This window comes from Pleurodeles waltl, chromosome 6, assembly GCF_031143425.1.
Source record: "Pleurodeles waltl isolate 20211129_DDA chromosome 6, aPleWal1.hap1.20221129, whole genome shotgun sequence".
Taxonomy (NCBI): domain Eukaryota; kingdom Metazoa; phylum Chordata; class Amphibia; order Caudata; family Salamandridae; genus Pleurodeles; species Pleurodeles waltl.
In genome coordinates, this window is record NC_090445.1 from 1,080,300,634 (window position 1) to 1,080,319,928 (window position 19,295).

Below are 19,295 nucleotides of genomic sequence, written 5' to 3' on the forward strand. Positions count from 1 at the left end.
AACAGAATAAATATTACTGTAATCATGTCATAACTTGATGACCACTCCAGCTCTTCAACAAGGTTTCCGCTGAGCTCAACTGCCTTGGCATTACTGAAAAGCAGGAGATTAACCAATTTTTTTTGAAGACGTCTTGCAAAGAACCGATGCAAGACTCATGGAGATTCTTTCAAGACTACACTGGTTGTTAGTGTTCCCCGGTTAGTCACATCCTGCAGTCCTTGACCTCCACCATCCTTGGATTCAAGTGTTTTTACATCTGAGGGTTATCTTTGTCTTGTCAGATACAGACTTCATATTCACAAACTACCAAGGTTGTCCTTTTCACCCAAATGCACAGACAGATTTACAAACTCAAAGCCAAGCCTTAAACAGTCACTGCTATGCCCAACCTGCCTCTCTTTTCCCCAATTCTATCACACTATTAACTGCAATGGTAAATCTGTCCTTTTCAGCATCACACAAGGCCAAATCTGTTCGGTGCCATGCCATATCATCCATATTTATTGACTTTTTCCAGCCTGCCCTATTTACCTCTATCACTAACCTTGGTTATTTACCTTCAGGCCCAGTCACCCCCAATCACAATGATAGTCGACCATGTCTTTTTACTACTGTGACTAGTTTTATCCTACTCACCGTCATGCCTAATGTGCCAAGAGCTTTTTGTCTCATGGCCATTGCCAGGCGCTTTTTCTCTGATCGAGTCTCTTTCCGCGCAGCATCAATTTTCTTGTTTACATCCGAGTGCTCCCTGAGTGCCTCTAGAAGATTCTCAGCAAGTGTTCCAATGCCCTCATCACTCGACACTTGTTCAAGTTTGTGCAAGTTTGTGATGGAGTCTTTACCGATGAGCACCTACAAAAAATACACAAACCACAACAATAATCTTAAAAGAGGAAATTCAATTCATACTGTATCCCTCACAAAAAACAGATCTATTAAAAATACGCATGTAACATTAAAGGTTGCACTCTGTGAAGAGGTAAAGGAAGAAACATTTGGCCTTTAATTAAGAAATGTTACATTATTTCAATACAAACTTGCACTCAAAATAAGGAGAGCAGATCTAGCTTTAACAGATTTCCACAAGAGCCTCCTGACTAAAACTGAGACTCAGTGACATCAACAAAGATTCATTAGTCTCAATTCTTCCATGTTCCTGAGATGCCCAGCCACAGACAGAAAACTGGAGCACCTTTGCACAGAATAGGTTTGTTAACTTAATAAATGGATGCTCAGCGACTCAACGATTTCATCTTCACTCAGAACCCCTCACAGGCTCACTAATTCCCTGTTCCAAGTCCCAGACCTAATCTACAGCTCTAACACTGGCTAAAGTGTGGCTTCACTTAGAATAGGCTGAGCAGATACTTTAAAATAGAAAAATTAATACTAAGGACAGACAATATAAGAGCTATTACAACAATCCTTTTGTATTCACAGATGGGTAGTCCCAGTTCCTCCATAAAAATGGAAAGATGACTGAGAAACTTTGTCAATAATGGGGAAGCAGATAAGAGAATAGACAGAAAGCACAGTAAAATAAGATACTCTGGGCTGGGGAAAAGCCAAACAAAACTGGACAGCACCTTGAGAACTTACATTCAACATAATATCTGTAGAAATTAAGTAGACTAGACCACACAGCAGCCTTGCTGAATTTATGATATCAGATCTGGCATTTAAGAGCCACAGAAGACATATTGGCTCTTTTAGGAGCTGCTTTGCTGGTGAAAACAAGTAAGATATGATAAACTGAAGAGAAAATCAATTCCTTAAACTCCTGATAAAATAGAAAACCCCTGGGACTGTCTAGGTTATGTTGAGCCTATTCAATCCCAGACGTACAAGATGGAAAGAACATGGACTTTATATCATGGTAACATTTACTGAATATATTAGGACAACATAGGAGATATTACTATAATGTTTCACCAGGTGTATGATATGATTTGTTTCTTTAGATGATTTTCATTTCATTATTGGCTATGGTGCTCTTCTGATGAATACTTCTAAACGCAGATTCCTCTTCATTAGAATAGTTGCTGTAAGAGTACCTCCCAAAGGGGAAAAATCTGAGGAGTGGACACAGAGTAGAAAGTCTTGCAGGATCGAGTGGCCAAAATGGCACTTCTGTTAGACCGTACTGTCAAGTTATTGATTCATAAATACTTGCTTGAACACCCAGCATCACAGCCTGACAGATGCTGAGAGCAGACACCCCCTTGCTAATGCTGTCGTAAGACAACAGATCTGGTGGAATGAGCTTACAGGCCTTCCTTCTTGGCCAGTGCGCAGCAGAATTTAATGCTGAGGTCTATTCACCTCGACAGAGCTTGCTCTAGCATCACCTTGACTTTTTTTGGTCCATGTGAAACCCACACAGAGCTGATATACACAATGATCTCATGCAGTAAATTTAGAAATACAAAGTTCCTAGGATCAAGCCAATGAAGCCGCCCTTACTCTTTCGAAGGGTGTGAAGGAGCAAAAAAACGCAGTGTGTGATGAACTGACCAACATGAAAGGGCAATTCTACATTTGGCAGGGAGACAGCCAGAGCCCTCTGAAACAATTCGCCGGAGAAGGAAGTGGTACAGGGAGCTTGACGAGAAAAGGCCTGCAGTTCATATGGGGAACAGAAGTGATGGCGATGAGAAAGACTGTCTGATTCAGTACAGATCTTTGTGATGGACACTCTAACCATAGATACCACACCTTGTGAATACTCAGCTAGGCATCAGCCTTTCAACAGTACCTCTGCAAGTCAGTAGGTGGCATAGTGCGGCTAGGTGCCAACGCCGTTCCACTTAGTAGGGGACATGCAGAGTAGCATATAAGCGACACACAAATCCTGATGTCAGTTTTCTAGGCTGTCCATGCTCTCAGAAGCACAGCTAATTAGCAGATTGGTAGGACAAGTGTGCAGATTTCTGGGATGGGACCTTTTCTGATGATGAAAAACAGTCCAGTTCATTAATTGGGAGGTGGGAAGTTCAGTGAGCAATCTACAGTTAGAGTATCCACCAGAAAGATTACTACTGTAGGTAAGTAACTTTTTCTCCTGATGGATACTACTATCAGTACCTCTCAAGGGGGTGGGTCTTTTGAACTGGGTCACACCAAAAGGTCCCGCAGGACAGAGAAGACAAAATGCCCCTTTTAAAACACCATACTGTTGAGGCAGCAGTGCTTTGTGAAGGCATGTACCAGAGCCCATCTGGTTGCCTGACATATGTCTAGGACGAGCACTCCAACAGCTAGCGCAGAGGGAGCAGCTTTAGCCCAGGTGGAATGAGTTTGTAAGCCTTCAGGATGTTGATTCGAAGCCAGTGCACAGCAGACCTTTATGCAGAGAACAATCCATCAAGAACTGGTCCATTTTTTAAGTCCCTCACCATTCTTAGCACTGGAAAAGGCAAAAAAGAGCCGATAGTCCTCCTGATGTTCCTTTGTACAACTGATGTAGAAGCTCAATGATCTTTTACAATTCAAGAAAGTGTCTCCGGCTTCCTACTTAGATGGATAAGGTGGAGCAAAACAAGCCAGGAGGAGGATCCTCTGACAACATGAAAAGGATTGACCACTTTAAGTACAAAGAAAGCCCCAGTCCTCAAAACCAACTTATCAGAGAAGAGGGTGGGGTAGGGTGGATTTACAGAGAGCGCTTGAAGTTTGCTCATAAATCTAATGGATTTTATGGCAATGAGAAAGTCGGTCTGTTAAGTCAGAAGTCTCAAAGAGACAACTGTACAGAGGCTAAAAAATGGGTCCATATCAAGAAAGTGAGGACAAGGTTTTAGTTCCATAGGGGCATCACAATGGTTTTGGTGGGAACAATTGTTGCAAACGTTTTGAAAACCTTATTCCAGCTGGTGATTTAAATAACAAAGGCTGATTCAGCAATAACAGGAATGCCGAAAAAACTAAAGTAGCCCATAATAGTGCTCAATAGAAGTCCTGGGGAAGATGCAAAACAAGCAGCAAAATTTCAGGCAAAAGGTTCAGTTTGTCAGATGCTGTACCAATCCACACATTGAACAAGTTACTTACCTTCAGTAACACCTTATTTGGTAGGGACTATATCAAGCAGCAGATTTCCTACCTTGGACTTGGCCCCAGGCATCGGACTGGATCAAGTAGGAATATGTTAGTTTCCCTGTAAGCATCTGTTCGTAGCCTGCAGTAATGAAGATTCACATGCTGTGCATCCTCCTGCCATCTAGTGTTGGGTGCGGAGGTATGAAAGATGTTTTTTTCTTCTTCCAAATACGTTTTTGGAGTCACAAGGTCGAATGACTCCTCTTGGTGATAAGGGGCATGGACATCTACTCCATGGTTATATTGTTCTCACGCAAGGATGATGGGGATGAAGTGTGAAATGAAGTGAGAAGTAAAGAGATGTCCATGCATGCAATAAAAAATATATAGAAGGTGAAACTTCAATGGCCACCGGTGACCGGAGAGGAAGATGAGGGGCATTTGAATCAACAGCACTACATGCCATGAACAGATGCTTACATGCTAAGTAACATTTTTCATTCAAGGCATGTGCAACTGTAGATACACATGCTGTGCATAGCCTGTAAAACAGTCCCCCCCAAAAATGGTGGGTAACCTGTGGATGATGTCGTGAACAGAGTATGCGCCACTGCCTGAACTACATTAGCTTGTTGGTATTCTAGAACATCCATAAAGTAGTGTTTAGTGAAAATTCGTGGTGTACACCAAGCAGCTGGTTTACATATGTCAGCTATTGGGATGTTCCCTAGGAATGCCACAGAAGTTCCTTTCTTTCGAGTAGTGTGTTCTAGGAGGAGCAGGTAAAGTTCTTTTAGCATAGCATGTTTGAATGCATTTACCTATTCATCTGGCAATGCTTGATTTGGATACAGCCTTTCCTTTATGGGTTTGGAAGAAAGCAACAGAGTTGTTTAGTCTTTCAAAAATCTTTTGTCCTATCAATGTAGTACTGGATGGCTTTGACCTTTAAGGTATGGAGAGTCCACACCGCAACAAAGTCTGCTTGTGGAACAAAGACAGGTAGGTCAACTGACTGACTGAAATGGAAAGGAGAGACTACCTTGGGAAGGAATTTGGGGCTGGTGCGGATGACAACCCTGTGTCTATGGAGGTGGAAGAAGGGTTCTTCTAAAGTTTATGCCTGAAATTCACTAACACGCCTGAGTGAGGTAATAGCAATTAAAAGTGCCACCTTCCAAGATAGAAACTGAAGACGGCAAGTGTGAAGGAACTCAAATGGAGGGCCCATGTGAGAACAATGTTAGGATTCCATGAGTGTGCAGGTGGGACCTGTGGTGGAATTACTCATTTGAAACCTTCCATAAAGGGCGTAATGAACAAATATTGAACTTTGGTAATGCCTTATGTGGTAGAGAGCTGCAAATTCCTTACCTGTGAATTCTCCTCAGGCGTCAGATGGGATCAGGAAGATTTTGTGTGAGCAGTACCCCTGCATGAGTTGTCTGTATTGTCCGTGTCAGAAATGACATCACGCTACATACATAGGTGTCACCTAGGCCCTCCGACGTGATTTTTTTTTCACGACTTCCCACACCAGAAGTGCAGAGCAATGAAGAACACTGGCCACCGTCAAAACTAGGGCCTTGAAGGAGAAGTCCTTGCCCCTAGAAATCTGTAGGCAGCGCGGTGGAGGAACGCAGGGAAAGGGAAAGTAGTTTCAGGAAGGAATCTGAAGCTAGATTTAGTCTCTACCAGATAAGGAATTACCGAAGGCAAATAACATGTCCATCGGACAGACTTCTGGCTGCAGATTCCTTACCTGTGAATAGATACCCAAGCAATACTATTCCGGGAGGTGGGTCTGCAAACCGATTTCAAATTGTCCTGCAGAACTGAACTGGCAAAGTGTTCATCCCTACAGACCTGACTGTACAGACAGTAGTATTTGGTAAACGTGTGCAGAGATACCTACGTTGCTGCCTCGCAGATGTCCAGGACCAGAACTCTGCATGCTAATACAATTGTTGCAGCTTTAGCTCGGGTGGAATGAACCCACAAGCTTTCAGGAGGTTGCTATTTCGTCAGTGCATTGCAAATCTTGATGCACAGCATAACCCAACGAGAGATGGTTTGCTTTTGCACTGCCCAACCTTTCTTCACACCCACATACCCTACAAAGAGTTGGTCGTCCAACAGGAATATTTTTGTACAATCAAGGTAGAACACCAATGCTCTTTTTGGGTCCAGGCGCTGGAGTTTCTCTTCCATAGAAGGATGTAGGGGTGTGTAAAAAGTAGGTAAAAGGGATGGATTAGCCTACATGAAAAGGCGTGAACAATTTTAGCAGACAAGAGACCCTAGTGCTAAGCATCACTTTGGCAGGGCAAGGAGACTTAGATAATAAGGCCTGCAACTCAGTTCGCTCACATTGCGGGCAGATGTAATTGCCACAAGGAATGCTGTTTTCAATGTGAGAAGCCTGAGAAGACAATTGTGGAGGTGCTAGAAGGGAGGACACATCAAAAGGATAAAACCAAATTTATATCCCAATGGGGCATAATGAATGAGGAAGAGGGAAGAGTAAGACCTTTGAGGAATCTATGTACAATGGGAGATTTTAACATGGAGGGCTGATCAGGCAACCGCAAAAAAACAAAAATAGCAGATAAATAGCCCTTACGAATGCTCAAAGCAGAGCCCTGATGTGCAAGAGAAAGAATAAACAGTAGAACCTCATAAAGAGGGGCAGAACGGGGGGGGGGGATCAAGAGACTTGCAAAGACTCCATGCCACAAATTTCTTCTGACGACAGGCGTAAACTGTTTTGGTGGAAATACGCCTAGTTACCGATATGACTTTACAGAATTCGGGAGGAAGGTCAAATGCTGTCAACTGCTGCCACTCTATCTTCACTCAAGAAGGCGGAGAGTGGACAGTTTGGGTGAAGAACCCTTCCACGCTGCTGTGACAGGAGATCCTCCCGAAGGGGCAGTCTGATCAGAGGACCGATGGACATGCTCAGCAGCTTGGGATACCAGACTCTCCGTGCCTAGTCTGGAGCTGCAAAGTTGACTTAGGCCCGGATGCTCCTGATCTTTTTGATAACTCTGGGCAGGAGTGGTATTGGTGGAAAGGCGTACAGGAGGCCGGAGTTCTACTTGAGATGAACAGTGTCTCCAAGTGAAAGCCGCCTTGGAAACTCCAGCGCACGAAAGTGCAGACAATGCACGTTCTCTCTGGTGGTAAAAAGAACAAGGCTCTCCCCACTGCTGAAAGAGACATTCCACTACCTCCGGATGGGGACACCATTCGTGATCTGTAAGGCATCTACGACTGAGCTTGTTCGCCCTAGTATTCAGAGAGCCCACAAGGTGAATGCACTTATGTTCTAGCCATGTTCAGAGATGCAGGGCCTCTTGACAAAGGGTCCACAATACCAGCCTGCCCTGTTTAAGTACCACATGGCGATGGTGTTGTCCGTGAACAACTGCACTAGCCTTCCCTTGAAGGGAGATTCCCCTGATGCTGTCCCACTTGACCTTCAGGTCCCCCTGTAGAGCCAGCATATGGCAGCGGCCATGTGTCACAAGCACGATGCAGAAGCCAGGAGTCTCACCAGCCTCGGAGTCAGTCTCACCAAAACCCAGGATAAAGGCTGTAACATCGGTATCATAGCCTGAATTACTTGGATTCGCCATTCAGGAGAACAAGCCCAAATTGCACTGTGTACAGAATAGCTTCGATGAAAGGAAGCATCTGAGAAGGGGCAGGTGTGATTTTAGCACATTGGTGAACAAGTTACTAACCTTCGGTAATGCATTATCTGATAAAGACAATATCTACCTGCAGATTCCTTACCTTTGAATTTCCCAGGCGTCAGACTGGATCTGGAAGCTTTTGTATAAGCAATAACCCTGCACGCTGTTGGGTGGCTTTGTTTGGTTTTGCACAGCATCTTCAGTGCTGCAAGTGACTTCGCGATCACCTATATAGGCGCTACCCAGGCGTGCCAATATTAGTTACTTTTCATGACTTTCTACCCCAAGAGCGCAGAGCCATGAAGTGAACTGACCTGTGTGTCCAAACTAGGGACCTGAAAGGGGAGTAACCCAAGCCCTAGAAATCTGTCTACAGAGCGGGAAGGCATGGGTGGGTCTAGAAAGAATCTGCAGCTAGATATTGTCTCGACTACATAATGAATTACCGAAGGTAAGCAACCTGTTCATCTGATAGAGACTCCTAGCTGCTGATTCCTTATCTTTTTGAATACATACCCAAGTCATACAATCATAGTGGTGGGCTGCAGACCAATTTATCTAGACTAAGAAGTCCTGCAGGACCGAACGGGCGAAATGCCCATCTCAGAGGACCTGACTGTCCAGGCAGTAAGGTTTGGCAAATGTGTGCAGGGATGCCCAAGTTGCTGCCTTGCAGATGTCCAGGACTGAAACTCTACGATCTAACGCCGTGGTTGCTGCTTTTCCTCAGGTGGAATAGACCTTTAAGCCCTCAGGTGGCTGTTTGTTTTATCAATTTCAAAAAAGGAGGGGCAGAACGGGAGATTTGGAGAAAAAACGAATATCTCCTGGTCCAGTGTGTATTTCTCCCAAATATATACTCCACAAAGTTTACACACAGTTCCAAAATCAGAGAAAAAAAGAGATCGAGGGTTATAGTGGTAAAGACAGGTTTCCAGTGACAAAAAAAGGGGGGGAAGCAATATGCTTGAAGCAAGAGCCCTCACTCACCGTCCGGTGACATGCTTCATCATAGGGCTATGCTCCTCGTCAGGCCGGCACTGCAATGCCTGACGGGCCCCACAAAGGGGCTCTTTGCCGGAGATCTTTTAGGCAGTTGGTGTAGAGCCGGTCAGATGAAAAAAAGAAAGAGGATTGGTATGGAAGAGATTAAAAATGACTAAGGGTAAAAAATGTATTTATTCAGATATTTAAACCCTTGGCATAGTTAAAAACATCGTGTTAGGGATATAGTAAATTAATGTATACAATCCCTTGAAATTATAACAATTTTCACTAGAAATTCAAGTAAAAAAAGGGTACAAAAAAGAGTATACAGAATCACTGTGATACTCAATCAAGGGGTCAACATGTTTCTCGCTATATTGAGTTGAAATTGATCTCATGCGATTCATCAGGACCTATTTACGTACCTAATCCTTTATGAAAACTGCTTTGTGCATTAATTTATTCAAAACCCTCCAAGTATTACTGGTGGGCTCCCTCAGGGAGGTAGCAGGCTCTAAATTCCATTATGAATTGATATAGAACCACAAACGTTGGTTCACCTGTGAGCCGTCTCCTTCCCCGCAACCTGTTTGTTTTAGCCAGGTCACAGCAGATCTCGATACAGAGAATAACCCTGCACGAAATGGCTTGGTTCTGGTCTGTCTGACCTTTTTTAGCTTGTACATAGCCCATAAAGAGTTGGTCGTCCTCCCTAAACTCTTTTGTGCGGTCAAGACAGAACAACCCCCCTCTTTTTTGGGTTCAGATGGTGGAGTCGTTCCTCTTCTTTAGAGGGATGTGGAGTAGCATGGACGGAGAGCAGGGTGACAGATTGTCCCAAATAGAATAGGAATCACTACTTTCGGGAGGATAGAGGGCCGGGTGTGAAGCATCACTTTGTCAGGGAACACTAAGACAGGGAGGCTAGGATTATAAAGGCTGCAGCTCACGCACTCTCCTGGTAGATGTTACTGCCTCTAAGAAAGCTGTCTTGATGGTAAGAAGCCGGAGGGGCAATTGGGGGGCAGCTTGAAAGGGGCATGCATGAGGTAAGGGCCATGTCCCAATGAGGCATGATGAAGGGCGAAAGGGGAAACATATGTACAGGCCCTTTGAGAAAACTATTCACAATAGGGGACTTAAAGAGGGTTGGTCAGTGTAGAAAAGTGCCTCTTGGCATGGTAACCCTCCCCCCCCCCCCCCCCCGCACACACACACTTTTTGCCTAGTGTTGATGCCAACGTTAAAAGTGTGCTGGGACTCTACTAACCAGGCCCCAGCACCAGTGTTCTTTCCCTAAAACTGTACCTTTGGTTCCACAATTGGCACAGACCTGGCACACAGTTAAGTCCCTTGTAAAAGGTACCTATGGTACCAAGGGCCCTGTGGCCAGGGAAGGTTTCTAAGGGCTGCAGCATATATTATGCCACCCTAGGGGACCCCCTCACTCAGCACATGCACACTGCCTGGCAGCTTGTGTGTGCTGAAGGGTAGTTTAGAAAAAGGCAAAGTCGACATGGCATCCCTCTCAGGATGCCATGCCCACAAACCACTGCCTGTGGCATAGGTAAGTCACTCCTCTAGCAGGCCTTACAGCCCTAAGGCAGAGTGCACTATACCACAGGTAAGGACATAGCTGCAGGAGCAATAGGCTCCTAACAGTGTCTACGTCCATTCTTAGGCATTATAAGTGCAGTGTAGCCATATTGAGTATATGGTCTGGGAGTTTGTCATTACGAACTCCACAGCACCATAAAGGCTTCACTGAATACTGGGAAGTTTGGTATCTAACTTCTCAGCACAATAAACCCACACTGATGCCAGTGTGGGATTTATTAAAAAAATGCACACAGAGGGCATCTTTGAGATGCCCCCTATATGTTACCCTAACTGCTAGTACAAGGCTGACCGGTCTGTGCCAGCTTGCCACTTCCAAACGAGTTTTTGACCACATGGGGTGAGTGCCTTTGTGCACTCTGTGGTCAGAAACAACCCCTGTCCTGGGTGGAGGTGCTTCACACCTCCCCCTGCAGGAACTGTAACACCTGACAGGGAGGCTCAAGCCTCGGATTACACTGACCCCAGGCACTCCAGCTAGTGGAGATGTCCACTCCCAGGACAAATTCCCACTTTTGACAGCAAGTCCGGCAGGAAAATTAGGGAAAACAGGGAGGAGTGATCACCACAGCCAGGACCACCTCTAAGGTTTCCAGAGCTGAGGTGACCGCCCCCCCCCCCCCTGCAGAATCCTCCATCTTGGTTAGAAAGAAAGGGACCAATAGGGATAGGAATGTGCCCTCCTCCCCCAAAGGGAGTGGGCACAAGGAAGGTGTAGCCACCCTCAGGGGCAGTAGCGATGGGCTACTACCCTCTGATCCCTAACACGCCCCTAAATCTAGGATTTAAGGGACTCCCTGAACTCACCTCACCAGATTCCTGCCGACCTACAAAGAGAAGGACTCCTAAGCTGAAAACCCCCGCAGAGAAAAAGGAAGACGACAACTGCTTTGGTCCAAGCCCTACTGGCCTGTCTCCTACTTCAAAGAACCTGCAAGAAAACCAGCAACACATCCAGCATGCCCAGTGAGCTCTGCAAACTCCAGAGGACTGCCCTGCCCCCAAAAGGACCAACACCACCAGAGGACAGCTGCTTTGTCCAAAAGAACCTTTCAACCAAGGACTCCCGCCTCACTTTGGAAGCATGAGTCCTGACTCCAGTGCACCAGACGCCCACTGGCCTTGTCCAGGTGGTCCACCCAGCAAGAAAGGATCCCCACGTGATTTGGAACAAGAGTCCACCCTGGGCTGATCCCCTCCAAGCCCCAACGACGACGCTTGCAGCGGGAATCCAGAGGACACCCTGATCGCGAGCTCCGGACGAAGATAACCGAAGCTCCCAGGCCATGGAGAAGTCAACCCCAGGTGCAGCATCGACCAGCAAGCTGCCCTCTTCCCTGTCCGACCAGTGGTGTGCCCCCTCTCTCCACAGACCGAGTCTACAGCCTCTGAGTGACCCCCGGGACCCCCCCCATCGACTTAAATTGGAAACCCGACGTCCTGTTTGCACTGTGCACCCCTGCTGGCTGACCGGATTCCGAGTTCCCTCTATCTCCATAAGAGCCCAGATTAACTTTGCTCTCCTTTGACCTCTGCACCCAACCGGCCCTGTGTTGATGGGTGCTTGGGGTTAATTTGAACCCCCAATGACGGACTACCTAAAACCCGGCAATAGGAACTGTTGAAAATTGCAAAGTGTCCACTTTTAAAATAGCTTTTTGCCAATTTAGTGACTCCTCCTTTTGGCAATAATGCGCATCGACTCCTTTGTTCGATAGTTTTCCTGCAGACGGGTGAAAAAAGGAGTATAGAAAAAAGTATAGAGAAAGATGTCCATGCAAAAGTAGCTACATATGTACAACTGTATATAAATATAATGTAACTGGTTTGGCCACAGGGATCTGGGGAGGAGGGAGGGTCATGTAAATCTACAGCACTACATGCCATGGACAGATGCTTACTGGGTAAGTAACATTTTCTGTTCAATGGCATGTGTGGCTATAGATGCACATTCTCTGCATAGACTGTAAAGCACTCCCTTCATAAAAGTAGTGGCTAGTCTATGGGAGTTGCAGTTAACTGGAAAAGTGTTTGTAGCATAGCTTGACATACATTGGCTTGCTCATATCCTAGTACATTCGCACAGTAATGTTTTGTGAATGTGTGTGGTGTAGACCATGTAGCTGCCTTTAAAATGTCATCTGTAAGGATATTTCCAAAGAAAATCATAGCGGCACCTTTTTTCCTAGCAGAATGTGCTCTAGGTGTAACAGGTAATGGTCTGTTTGCTTTAGCATAACAAGTCTGTATACACTTAACTATCCATCTAGCTATGCCATTTTTGGATATTGGACTGCCTTTATTGAGTAGTGAAAAGGCTACAAAGAGCTGTTTAGTTTTCCTAAACTATTTGGTTTGGTCATTGTAAAACATGAGGGCTCTTTCCGCAACAGAGTCAGGATGCGGAAAAAATACTGGAAGCTCAATGGATTGTTTATATGGAATTGTGAAACCACTTTAAGAAGTAACTTCAGGTTTGTACGAAGAACCACCTTATCTTTATGAATTTGGAAATAAAGTTCTTCTAAGGTTAGGGCCTGGAGCTCACTGGCATGCCCAAGTGATGTTATAACAACTAAGAAAGCTACCTTCCAAGAAAGGTATTGAAGAGGACATGAATGATGTGGCTCAAAAGGAAGGCCCATGGGCCTGGTTAGCGAGGTTCAGGAGGCACTTTGGGTGGAATGACCCTTTTAAAGCTTTAATGACTGGGATTCTGAACAAAGAACTAGGTTTGTTCTGTAGATATGCAGCTATAACTGCAAGATTTAGGCGAATGGGCGCTGAAGTTACATTTGCTTTTTTGTAAATGGAGCAGATAAATGATGTCTTGAACAGTAGCTTTGAAGGGGTCAATACATTTGGGTTGGCAGTAGCAAACAAAACGTTTCCATTTTGCAGCCTAACATGCTGTAGTCGTGAGTCTAAGAGCTTCCTGTGCCCCCTCCCATTGGGGAGAGGGGCACATTCCTAATCCTACTGGCTATCACCCTCCAAAACAAGATGGAGGATTCTGCTAGGAGGGATTCACCTCAGCACTGGGCACCCCAGCTGGGGTGGACACTCCTCCTGGTGTTTACAAATCTTTCCACTGATCTGCTTCCAAAAGTGGGGCCTGGTTCAGGGGGTGGGCATCTCCAATAGCTGGAGTGCCCTGAGGCAGGAAAACAACCAGCAGGAGCCTTTGAGGCTCACCGTCAAGTGTTGCTGTTCCTGCAGGGGGGAAGGTGTGAAGCAGGCTTTGTCCCTGACTCCTAAGAGCACAATGGCTCTCCCCCTGTGGGTTCAGAAACTCGTCTAATAGTGGCAGGCTGGCATAGACCGGTCAATCACACACTAGAGAGTTGAGTGAAATACAGGGGGCATCTCTAAGATGTCCTCTGAGTGCATTTTTTAAAAAAAATCCAACACTGGCAACAGTGTGGGTTTATAAAGCTGAGAAGTTTGATACCAAATGTCCCAGTCTTCAGTGAAGTCATCATGGAGCGGTGGAGTTGGTAATGACTAACTCCCAGCCCATGTACTTAATATGGCTACACTGCACTGACCAGGTCCAAGAACGGATGTAGACATTGTAGGGGTATATTGCTTCTGCAGCTACGTCCTCACATGTGGTGTACTGCACCCTGCCTTAGGGGTTTAAGACCAGCTAGAGGGGTGACTTACCTATGCCACAGGTAGTGGTTTGTGGATATGGCACCCAGGGAGGGATGCCATGTTGACTTCACCTTTTTCTCTCCACCAACACACACAATCTGCAATAGCAGTGTTCATGTGTTTGGTGAGGGGTCCATTAGGGTGAAATAGTATATGCTGCAGCCCTTAGGAAGCCACTCTGGCAACAGGGCCCTTGGTACCACTGGAACCTTTTCATGGGACCTACCCGTATGCCAGAGGTAACCAGATTGTGGAAACAATGGTACAGTTTTAGGGAAGAACCCAGGTGCTGGAGCCTGCTTAGTAGGATTCCAGCACTCACTCAGTAAAGTTGGGGGGAATGCAACAAGGAGCCAGTTTCCTACAGTTGTCTCTGTAGGACCCCAATAAAAAAAAAAAAATGGGAAATGAGGGTGTCTGGATTGGAAGTAGATGCCTTGGTAAGCGGGGTGACAAGTGCCCCTTTGAGTGGGGGACTGGAGAGCACCATGGCCTTTGCTGTATCTGTGTTCTTTTTTAGCTTCTCAAGGGGAGTATATCTATTGAGGGACAGAAATATGCTCCTTATCAAAGGGCATGTTATGGACTGCTTGCTGTACCTCTGGTCTGAAACCAGAGCAACGGAGCCACGCATGCATTCTTAGTAGGATACTTGTATTGATGTCACATGCAGCTGTATGTGCGGCATCCAGGACAGAATTATTTGAGATTGTTTTCCCCTATAACAATTTGTTGCCTTCTCTTGCCGTGCTCATCTCGGAAAAATTGGAGGAGCTCCTCCATTTCATTCCAGTGATCCTGGTTATGTCTAGCCAGTAATGCCTGGAAATTGGCAATACGCCAATGGTTAGGTGCCTGCGCAGCCACTCTTTTTGCCTGCTGCATCGATTTTCTTGCTCTCCTTCTCGGGAGGAGGAGAGTCATCTGTGGCCTGGCTATTGGCACATTTTTGTGCAGTGGTGGCTACAATGGAATCAGGATTGATCTTCACCCTGATATATAATGGGTCTGAGGGAGCAGGCTTATATTTTTGTCTACTCTAAGGGTGATAACCCTAGCGCAGACTGGCTTCTTGAAAATTTTGTCAGCATGACAAAGCATGTCAGGGAGCATCAGGAGAAATTAGATACCCCTGTGAGTAGATGTGAGCATAACGAACAGGAAGTCCTGTTTGATAGGGTCCCTGTGTTGTTCCACATTCTGAAATGCAGCTGCTCTTGCCACTACTTGCTGGTAAGATGTAGTATCCTCTGGTGGTGAGTGGTGTGCAGGGTATAAGTCAGGATCATTGGACAGGATGAGGGTCAGGGTCATAAGTGTCCCAGTGATGCGGGGCATGCTATGTTCCACCCATATCTTCCCCAAAGTATAAAGGGTATCCTTGAGGGGTATAATCTCTTAGAGTAGGTGTGACAGGAGAATAAGAATGGGTGGGGGTGAAGGAGAAGGGAGTGGAGGAGGAGGTGGAGAAGGCTTACAAGTTAGGCTTGTGGCCTTTTTCTTGCTTCTTGTCGTTGGCGGAGGGGAAGTGTTCAGGGCTTTTTGAAAACACAGCTTCCTCTTTATCAGGAGGAGAAGCAATAATGCGTCCTGTACCTTCTTGAATATGGAGATGGCGCTTATCAGCGCCTATAGTGTCTAGTATAGGCTCTACTGGTGAAGGTGTAGCTGGAGACTGATTTGAGTCTCTATGCTCCAAGGTTTTCGGGTCCGTGAGTTGCAGCACCAAAGCCTTCAGTCTGTGAGATTTTAGCTGCACAGACCGAGGCAGTGGCCGGTCAGCTTGGACCAAGATGGAAATTATGGACCTGGAGGGTGGGGCAGCCGATATGGATTTTCTGATCCAGTCATGACCTGGTGGCAGACCGGCGACCTCTAGAAGGGGCTTTTTCAGTGTTGTGGGGTAGGGGGAGGAGGGGGGGTTGGGGTAGGAGAGGACACGGTACTCACAGGTTGTGCAGATGTTACCTTGTGGCTTTCGATGTCCAACTGCAAGTCAGAGGAGTCCTGGAGAGAAGGCCTCTTCCTGTTATTCTGGTTCCTCCAGGGCATGTACATCCCAAAAATGTCCGGGGTGTCATCTGGAGTCTTGTGCACCATTTCCAGACAACGCGCCCTTTGGTCCTAAATAGTTTTCTTCGAACGGAAAGATCTGCAGGAATCACAAGTATCCTCCTAGTGATAGGGGGAGAAGCACAGGTTACACACCAGATGTTGGTTAGTGTGTGGAAATTTAGCGTGGCACAGAGGACAGAAACGAAACAGCGTTCGGTCCATCAGTTTGGCATAGTGTTCGGTGCCGCATGGTGAGGTAGGCAAGAGAGGGGCTAAGATGCCCCTGAGGGCACACAGTCGGTGCCCAGACCAACAATTCGAGATGGGCGCTTAGATACGAATGCATGAGGGAAAACAATACTGTTCAAGAGAAGATGGAAATAAAGATTTCGAACTGCAGTGAGTTGAAAGAGTGAAGACATCCAAACCCGACAGCGGAGAGAAAACAACCTAACAACGGAGTCGATGCCCATGCGCATTATCAACTAGAGGAGGACTCAATCAATCACATGACTCAAAACGCTTCTTTGGAAAAAAACAACTTACACCATTTCGGACCCAACACTAAATGGCAGGAGTTTGCATAACATGTGCATCTACAGCCACATGTCATCAAACCATTTGTTTTTGCCTTCATGAAGGGAACTGGAGGTTAATGATCTTTGCAGCACTCTGCATCACTACATCGAAGGAGGCACTTTCTTCAATAGCAGGCAAAAGGTGTGAGACCAAGCCAGCATCTTGATTGGTGTCCAGACCACGGGCATCTTGCAGTCCCTTGTACCAGTTATGTCAGTTTAATGAGGCACTGCGGTCATGCCCATCAGCATATGTGTTGCTATCTGAATCCGTCCTCAAAAGGTTGTAGAGAATCTGAGCCCTCCATTGAGGCAAAGTTAACATGTCAGTGTCAGATAGTAGCTGGTGATTGGAGGATTTGAGTGCTACTTCAGTCACGACGGGTTGGGCTCAGAGTCTGAGAGTGCAATTGGTTCTGCTGCCTCCTCCTGTGGCTTCAATGCACAGGAATCTAGTGAAGGATGTGGTACCGGGAGCAAAATGTATAGAACTAGTGAAAGGTTTGGAGGTCCAGCTGGTGCCAAGGACGGACCTCCTGGTGGGATTCCAGTTAGAGGTCCTTGCACTTTCTTGGGACCAGACGTGCCAGAGGGGAGCAGATACGGTGCAAAAGAGATGTAGCATGGTCCCACATAAGTCCACTATCTGCACAGGTGTTGTCAATGGCCCCGGAAATTTGGGTTGCCTCAGGAGAAGTGTTGGATTCTGCTCCGAAGGAGACGGATTCAGGCGTTGACAGAGCTGCAAGTTTACACTCTCATACCTTCTAATAAGTTCAAGAGAGGCAAAAAGGAGCCATGTCCAGAGTGTACTACTTGAGCTTCATTTCTGACTTATCCATTGCCTTTGACAATGACAAAGATCTGCAGCAGGAACGACTTTGGGAGCAGAAACTTGACCTTTTTCTTGACTGGGAATGGTGTGGATTCTTTTGGTGGTTGGCAAAGTAAAGCTAAGCCTCACAACAGCCTATGGCCTTTGGGTTCATCTGGGCCCAGTCACAGCATGCCTTGGAGTTGTCTTCTGACTGAAGCACCAAGAAATAACTCACACAGACCTGTCCTAGATATTTACTTGCGGCACACCCTACGAACCTTAAACCTGTAGTTTTAGCGGGTGACTTTGCCCTTGCACACTGGTATTGATTTAGAGATAAATTTGGAGAGAACTGTCTTGATAAAAGACAAGGGGTAGCTCCGGATTCATGTCTATTGACGGTTAAAGACAAAAAAGTGACATCAGCATGCTTACTTGGCACTTATATGCGGCCCTGCATGTCACTTCTGGAGTGGAACGGCGTTGCCGCAGAGCTAGACAACACCTGTCAGCGCTGAGGTGTATGTTGAAACATTTCCGAATCTAGTCTGATGCCTGGGAAAAATTCACAAGGTGAGGAATCTACTTCTGGAAGCATTCATCTGAAAAACATGATACTACAAACTGAAGAAAAGAAGGAAGTGAGAACATCAGATCAAGTCCAGACATAGGACTAGATCCTACATGCTATGTTGAATGCAGGTATGGAAGAAGCTCAGACTTGATATTATTTAACCAAGAAGGGGGCGGGGGAGAGTTAGGGAGATATGTTGTAGCAGAGAATATACATCAGAGCATGTTCCATGAATAGCTTAGTTACAAAGGGCCAAGTGATGGGATTTGTTAAAAGGTCTGCACCACTAAAAAAGCTATTCTGGGAGAAAAACTGGTAATAATGCATAGAGCGCCTTGCAGTAACTAATGCAGAAGAAAAGTTAATCATCTTGGTTTGGGACAATAAGGAAAAACATGTTAACAGTTTTATAATTAAATGGAATACGTAACCAGAAGTACAAGTTACTTACCTTCAGTAACAATATCTCTGCTAGAGACATATTCTAGTTGCAGATTCCTTACCTTTGAATTTCCCCAGGAGTCAGACTGGATCCGGGGATTCTTTTCTTCGAGCAGTACCTGTGAACGCCGTTAGGTGGGGTCTGTCGACTCCGTGGGCGTCGTGATGATGTCGGTCATATATAGGCACCACCCCAGCGCACTGACTCCAGTTTCTTTTCACGTCTTTCCACACCAGTAGCGCTGAGCCATGCAGAACACTGAGAATGGCTCACCAAAACTAGAGCCCTTAGAGGGAAGTACCTGTCCCTAGAAATCAGTTTGCAGCGCAGGGAGGATGGACAGGTCGGTAAGGAATCAGCAACTGGAATATGCCTCTACCAGATATATTGTTACCGAAGGTAAGTAACTTGTAGATCTGACAGAGACTTCTAGTTGCAGATTCCTTACCTTTGAATAGATACCTGAGCAATAACATTCGGGAGGTGGGCTGCGAACTAAGATCACACCAAAAAGTCCTGCAGGACCGAAAGGACAAAAGAGCTGTCCTTGCGGACCTGAATGTCCAGGCAGTAGTGCGTGGTGAACGTAAGTAAGGACGCCCACATTGTGGCCTAGCAGATATCCAGGACTGGAACTCCATGTGTTAACGCTGTGGTAGCAGCAGTTTCTCTGGTTGAAGGGGGTTGCTTTTTCGCCAAAGCACAGCACATCTTGATGCAGAGGACTACCCATCGTGAGATGGTCCTCTTCTGTAGTGCCTTCCCTTTCTTCGCACCCACATATCCCACAGAGTTGATCATCTATTCGGAAATCTTTGGTACG

The 19,295-nt window shown here is 46.0% G+C and overlaps 1 protein-coding gene across 17 annotated transcripts in view; it reads right to left on the reverse strand.

Annotated features, from left to right (window-relative positions):
- The window catches only part of UBR4 (ubiquitin protein ligase E3 component n-recognin 4), a 1,862,787-nt gene that overhangs the window by 104,076 nt on the left and 1,739,416 nt on the right, over positions 1 to 19,295 (reverse strand). For all 17 annotated transcript variants that reach the window (XM_069240131.1, XM_069240143.1, XM_069240141.1 and 14 more), the window contains one exon: positions 640 to 858. In XM_069240131.1, the coding sequence (XP_069096232.1) occupies positions 640 to 858 (219 nt within the window). The remainder of the gene's footprint in view (positions 1 to 639; positions 859 to 19,295) is intronic.